At 45.4% G+C, this 7347-nt stretch overlaps 2 protein-coding genes across 2 annotated transcripts; both read right to left on the bottom strand.

Annotated features, from left to right (window-relative positions):
• Positions 1 to 616: 616 nt before the first annotated feature.
• LOC142544433 (uncharacterized) lies at positions 617 to 4791 on the bottom strand. Its single transcript, XM_075651482.1, has 7 exons — positions 4285 to 4791; positions 3754 to 4188; positions 3261 to 3636; positions 2949 to 3179; positions 1750 to 2728; positions 1325 to 1478; positions 617 to 925 (listed from the first exon to the last, which is right to left on the bottom strand). The coding sequence occupies exons 1-7, from the start codon at positions 4789 to 4791 to the stop codon at positions 617 to 619; spliced, it is 2991 nt and encodes a 996-aa protein (XP_075507597.1).
• Positions 4792 to 4833: 42 nt separating this feature from the next.
• On the bottom strand, positions 4834 to 7347 carry LOC142544432 (uncharacterized). Its single transcript, XM_075651481.1, has 2 exons — positions 6793 to 7347; positions 4834 to 5007 (listed from the first exon to the last, which is right to left on the bottom strand). Exons 1-2 carry the CDS (start codon positions 7345 to 7347, stop codon positions 4834 to 4836), a joined length of 729 nt encoding a protein of 242 aa, XP_075507596.1.

Here is a 7347-nt window from a genome sequence, read left to right as displayed (position 1 = left end):
TTTTAAGAAACAAGGTACGGAGCCTTGGGCCGGGGATCATGTCCCGGGACTTGGGAATGGTCGAGGTGTGGTGCCCCGAGCCAGGGTGTAGTGCCTTGGGCTTTTAAGAACCAAAGTACGGAGCCTTGGGCCGGGGATCATGTCCCGGGACTTGGGAATGGTCGAGGTGTGGTGCCCCGAGCCAGGGTGTAGTGCCCTGGGCTTTTAAGAACCAAGGTACGGAGCCTTGGGCCGGGGATCATGTCCCGGGACTTGGGAATAGTCGAGGTGTGGTGCCCCGAGCCAGGGTGTAATGCCATGGGTTTTTAAGAACCAAGGTACGGAGCCTTGGGCCGGGGATCATGTCCCGGGACTTGGGTATGGTCGAGGTGTGATGCCCCGAGCCAGGGTGTAGTGCCCTGGGCTTTTTAGAACCAAGGTACGGAGCCTTGGGCCGGGGATCATGTCCCGGGACTTGGGAATGGTCGAGGTGTGGTGCCCCGAGCTAGGGTGTAGTGCCCTGGGCTTTTTATAACCGAGGCCTAGTAATTCCTGGGATACGATAACAGAAACATTCACAACATTCTCCGAGAAAATATATCTTTCATTTATTTCATCCATCAAATAATTACATTTGTCACGCATAGTATTTTTTTAGATTAAATACATTCCAAGGCCTTTTGAGGGGATGTCCTTGAGCATTTTCTAAAGAAAAAGATCCCGAACTGATCTTTCGGGTGATCTTATAAGGTCCTTCCCACCGAGCTTCCAGCTTCCCAACATCCCCAGCAGGGTTGACTTTCTTCATGACTAGATCCCCCACTTGGAAATCTCGGATCCGGACCTTTTTGTTATATGACTTCATGACCCGGCTCCGATATGCTTCCATTCGAATGAAAGCTCGATCTCTTTTTTCTTCCACCAAATCCAACTCCATAGCCCAGGCCTGATCATTGTTGTCCGGGTAAGATTCTACCCGGGAAGAAGGTTGCCCGATCTCAACTGGCAGGACTGCTTCAAAACCATATACCAGATTGAAAGGAGTTTCTTGAGTAGGTGCCCAAGGAGTAGTTCTGTAAGCCCAAAGAACACTGGGTAATTCTTCCACCCAATCCTTTCCTTTGCCTTGTAGCCTTGTCTTTAATGCTTGTACAATAATTCTATTGACAACTTCTGTCTGGCCATTAGCTTGAGGATATGCAACAGAGGTAAAAGATTGAGTGATCTTCATTTCCTTGCACCATGACGTAATTCATTTGCCCTGGAAATGTCTCCCATTGTCCGAGATCAGTCTTCTAGGCACTCCAAACCGGCATACAATATTCTTCCATAGAAATTTCAATACCTCCTGCTCAGTGATTTTTGCCAAAGGCTCAGCTTCTACCCACTTGGAAAAGTAATCAACAGCTACTAACAAGAATTTTTCTAAGCCCGGGCAATCGGGAAAGGACCCACAATATCCATGTCCATTGATCAAAAGGGCAAGATGTCCAAATGGGCTTCATGAGAGTGGCCGGGCTGTGCTTAAAATTCGAATAATGTTGACAGCCCTCACAAGCTTGGACCACCCGAGCAGCATCTTGACTTAAAGTTGGCCACCAGAAAACAGCAAGCATTGTTTTCCGGGCCAAAGACATTCCCCCGAGGTGCTCGGCACAACATCCTTCATGAATCTCTCGGAGGACATAATACACCTCTTTTTCAGGTAATCATTTTAAAAGAGGTCCCTGGAACGATCTTCTGTACAAAATATTATTTAAGAGAACAAACCTGGGAGCTTGTCTCTTAGTTTTCTGAGCTCGGGCTCTGTCTTCGGGTAGTTCATTATTTACGATGAACTTGATCAGAGGTGTCATCCAGGAGTCCTCGGGTTCTGGTAACATTTCTTCCTCAGTAGAAAGGATTAGCCGAGATGCATGCAAGATTTCCCGGGTACTAACTTCTGACAAAGAAGCAGCCATTTTTGCCAGAGTATCTGCCTCGCTATTCTCCTCCCGGGGTATTTGTTCGACACCCCAATCCGCAAAAACTTCTGATCGGGCTTTGATGAGCTGCAAATACTTTAGCATCCTGTCATCCTTAGCTTCATATACGTCCTTTATCTGTTGAGTAATGAGTTGCGAATCAGAATACAGAATAATCCGGGAAGCGCCGACTTCCCGGGCAGCTTGGATACCGGCTAGGACAGCCTCATACTCGGCCTCATTGTTGGTTACCCGGGAGTCAATTCTCAGTGCTAATTTAATCTTTTCTCCCAGGGGAGATATTATCACAACCCCTACTCCACACCCGGCAAGGCTAGACGCCCCATCCACGAATATTCTCCATACTTTCTCCTCATTGGGTTGGACCATCTCGGATAAAAAATCTGATACAGCTTTTGCTTTGATGGCAACCCGGGGTTTGTATTCAATGTCATACTCCCCCAACTCTACTGTCCACTTGATCATTCGCCCGGATACTTCAAAGTGAGTCATGATCCTCCCGAGAGGACTATTGGTAAGAACAATGTTTTGATGTGACAGGAAATAGGGCCTTAGCTTCCGGGCGGTCATGATCAAGGCCAAAGCAATTTTTTCCACTCCACTGTATCGGAGTTCGGGTCCCCTTAGAGCATGGCTGACATAATAGACAGGCTTTTGATCATAGCCTTCTTCTTTTATCAGAACTGAGCTGACAGCATACTCTGTAGTGGACAGATAAACAAATAATTTCTCCCCGGGCTCCGGCTTCACCAATACAAGGAGCTCTGCAAGATGAATCTTCAAGTCCTGGAAGGCCTGTTCACATTTATCATCTCATCCAAATTCCTGGGCCTTCCTCAAGACTTGAAAAAAATGATAACTCTTGTGCGCTGATCGGGAAATAAATCGAGAGAGGGAAGCAATCCTCCCGGTCAGCTTCTGTACTTCTTTGACAGATCGGAGAGATGGCATGCACAACACAGATTTGACTTTCTTCTGATTCACCTCGATCTGTCACTATGAATCCCAAGAATTTGCCAATCTTTACGCCAAAGATGCACTTGGCAGGGTTAAGCTCGATCCCGTACCGCATGAGAGTGGCAAAAGTTTCCTCCAGATCAACAATAAAGCTTGCAACCTCCCGAGTCTTGCCCAGAATATCATCCACATAGACTTCCACATTTCGCCCCAGCTGCTTCTCGAAGACTTTGTTCATCAGACGCTGGTAAGTAGCCCCTGCATTCTTCAACCCAAAAGGCATTACAATATAACAAAATGTACCTCCCGAGGTGATGAAGCTGGCTTTATTTTGATCACTCTTGGCCAGGAGGATTTGATGATACCCCTGGTATGCGTCCATGAAGCTCAGCAATTCGAAGCCCGATGTGGAATCCATCAATTGATCAATACGGGGCAGAGGATAATGATTCTTGGGACAGGCCTTATTAAGATCGCGGAAGTCTACACACATGCACCACTTCCCGGTAGATTTGGGCACCAATACCACATTGGAGAGCCATGTAGGGAATTGAATTTTCCGAATATGGCCGGCCTTCAGTAGTTTTTTCACCTGCTCATCAATGACTTTGTCCTTTTCAGGACCAAAGTGTCTCTTCTTTTGCTTTACCGGGTGAGATCCCGGGAGAATGTTCAGTTGGTGCTCCGATATTAAGGGAGAAATCCCTGTCAGCTCCTGTTGGGACAAGGAAAACACATGGATATTAGCTTTTAAACAGTTAATTAAACTAACCCGGGTGGATGTACTGAGATTCCGAGCCACCCGGATTTGTTGGCCCGGTCCGACTTCTACTATCTCCTGCTCTTCTTCTGCTACAAAATTAACTTCCCCTTTCTCCACCACTCTTCCTCCTGCTACAACCACTCTGGCTTTCTTCCCTTCCCTCTTGGATTTGCTCTGATCCGCCCGGACCGCTTCCACATAGCATTTTCGAGAAGATGGCTGATCTCCCAGGACTTCTCCCACCCTGGCTCCCACAGGAAACTTTATCTTTTGGTGGTAGGTAGATGCCACAGCCCTCAGCTCATTCATGGTCGGCCTCCCTAGAATGATGTTATAAGATGATGGGGAGTCCACCACTGTGAAAGAAGTAATCACCTTTTTCTTGAGATCCTGGGAGCCCAGGGTTAGTGGTAAGACAATCTCCCCTTCCGGGTAAACCACATGGCCAGCAAAGCCAAAGAAGACAGTTTCCACAGTTTCCAAGGGATAGCCCTGCAAATCCATCTGCACAAAGGCATCTTTAAAAATTACATTTACAGAGCTGCCCGAGTCAATAAAGATTCTCAGAATGTCATAATTTGCCACCCGGGCTTGGATCACCAAGGCATCACTGTGGGGTAGATTCACTCCCTTTAAATCCTCGGGGTCAAAACTGATGACCGCCTCGCTCCTCCTCATTCCTTCTACCTCCATACACTCCCTCCTACTCCTCGACTTCCTCGCTCGGTTGAAGTCTCCATCAGTAGAGCCTCCTGATATCATTTTTATCAACCCCGTAGCAGGGGGTGAATTCTTTTTCTTCTCAAGCTCGGGCTCTCTTCTTCTCCCGGGCTCTCCTCTCGTACTATTCCTCATACCTCCTTCACGGGCGCTGGATCCTGGCTGCCGAGATGTCCAAGGTGGCAATCTCGGCTCTCTGTTGTTGTGACTGGGTTCCGGGATGGAAGATGGGACATAATTTCCCTTCAATGTTTTGCAATCTTCGGTGTTATTGTAACACACCTTGTGGAAAGTGCAAAATCCTCTTTTCTCCGACAGGGATAATTGATGGTCCGGAGCCAGGTCTCTACTACATTCTTGCACTTCCCTATCCCGAGTAATCTTCATAGGCACGTGCTGAGAAAAGTGCCCGAGATTACTCCTCTTCTGTCATCTCTCCTCGGGCTTAGACACCCGGTCTCTTTTCTCCTTCCTTACAGCCTCCCTTTTCTGTTTCTGAGCTTCTTCCATGTTGATATACTTCTCTGCCCGGGATAATAAGTCTTCGAAATCCCCGGGCACTTTCTTGGTCAATGATTTGAAGAACTCCCCCTCCCTCAAGCCCTGTGTGAATGCGGTAGTCTTTGTTTCTGTAATGCCCGAGATTTGATGTGTTGTTAATCTGAAATGATTTGTTGATTAATTGATGTGATTATAGACGGAACGGATCAGACCAGGAGAGCCGAAAAGAAGATTGATCTATGTGCGAGGATAAGCCCTCGCGCATATGCGCGACCCCGTCGGGCGCAGAGAACCTCGCGCATATGCGCGACAAGGATTCGCGCATGTGCGCGAGGGTACCCGAGAGTTGTGAAGGACCTCGCGCATATGCGCGGAAGTGGTGCACGCATATGCGCGAGCTGCTGAGGAAGGAGTTGCGGAGACCAGTAGGTCTCGCGCATATGCGCCGGTTGAAGTCGCGCATATGCGCGAGACGTGCTGCATCAAGATGAAGCCACATATTCGTTGCCATGCAATTTAAATGAGAAACCAATTCATTTCCTCATCTTCCAGCGGAAAGAATCGAGAAAAGTTTCAGAGAAAGTGTTGAATACGCCTTTTATTTTAGAAATTTGAAGTTTGTGAAAGATCCGCCCATCAGAATTTGAATCCGACTTCAGTACTGTGTTCCTATCGACGCAGGCTACAACTGGACGTAAGTTTTATTAAGTTTTGATATGATTTGAAATTATGCTATTACTAGAATCGGATAGATATGATTTATATATGGTGTTTTTGATATGCTAAACATCGTATAATTGAAACCAGATTGAAGAACAGATACCATATGAAATTGTTATGAATTTCTGATTAGATATGATTGAGATTGATATCAGATTGTGTTGTTATCGATTGTGAATTGCAGTAATTGATATCGGTTGATATTGTATTGACGAGGATATCGGGATTGTTCCGTTATGCCGTTGATCTTGAGTTAGATTCAGATTGATCAGATTCGGTATTGATTTGAGCAGTATATTGATATTGTACTTCTTGATATTGTCATTGCCAGATTGAATATTGACAGACTTCGAATTCCAGACTTGAACGTCTTGTTATTGTATGCATTGATTTGGATTGATATGCTTGTTCTATTGATTTATAGAAAGAATGTATTAGACGATTGGTCTTGTGACAGAAGGGCCAGATGGTGATGGAATCGTCACTGGCCCATTGCACATTGTCACAGAATAGTGATTGGCGGAGGTGCCAGAGTTTTTGACGGATAGGTCAAGACACTAGATGTTTGGTTTATACCGATGTTTGATTAGAAGTGGATTTACTTCTATTACTGAGATTCGATATAGTATGCCAACGTCTAGAAATTGGGATCCCTAGACTAGGAATGAGTCTAGTCTGAGATATAGAGTCATGAGTTATTAACAGATTTATATTGAATTATGTTTCCAGATTTTTATATATATATTACTGATATCTGTTTCATGCTTTATATTGATTATATGATTGCATGTATCGTTGATTTATACTGATATGTATTTCTCACCGGAGTTATCCGGCTGTTGTCGTGTTTGTATGTGTGCATGGCAACAGGTGAGACAGGATCAGGGTCGAGGAGATGAAGAGAGATCGTGATTAGAGTGGAGACTACGGACTTGGATTTTAGATAGGGTTTGAACACTTGATATGTAGTCGTTAAACCTTAGTTTAAATGACTGTATATAGTACAAGACTTGTACTTTGTTTTCATGTATATATATTCGAATGAGTTCCATTACGTTCCGCATTTGACACTTGTATTTAAAAAAAAAAAATTAGACCCTGTTTATTATAATTGATTTAATTAATCCCAAAGACGATTAAGAAATGAATTAGCGTCCGGGTCCCCACAGTTTCAGTGGCACAAGTGGGAACGTCAAGAGCCACTCTATTGAATATTCGGATATAAGCCCTCAGACTCTCCTCCGGGCTCTGCTTGACTTTGAAAAGACTAAAAGCAGTCTTTTTGTACTTTTTACTGCTACTGAAATGGTGAGAGAACACCTTTTGGAAGTCTTTGAAAGAACTAATATTTTGAGGAGCCAAACCCTCAAACCACCTTTGAGCCGAATCCACCAATGTTGTCAGGAACACCTTACACTTGATTCTATAAGTGTAATAGTGCAACATGGCCATGTTCTCAAATCTGGCCAAGTGTTCCTCAGGATCTGCGTTGCCATCATAATCCTTTATTTTGGCTGATTTAAAATTCCCGGGAAGAGGTTCCCGGACAATGATCTCAGCAAACGGGCATCCCCTGATGACTTCCCGGGAAGAGCCCCGATTCTCCAACTGTCCTTCCAGCACCTTCATCTTCTGTCTCAATTCCAACAACTCTTCCGCCACGGTAGGAGATTTGGACCCGGCGCTGGATTCCTCATCTCCTCTCACCTCCTCCTCCCTCAT

Source organism: Primulina tabacum, chromosome 5 (assembly GCF_025594145.1).
Source record: "Primulina tabacum isolate GXHZ01 chromosome 5, ASM2559414v2, whole genome shotgun sequence".
NCBI classification, from domain to species: domain Eukaryota; kingdom Viridiplantae; phylum Streptophyta; class Magnoliopsida; order Lamiales; family Gesneriaceae; genus Primulina; species Primulina tabacum.
This window is presented reverse-complemented; position numbering and strand designations above follow the sequence as displayed.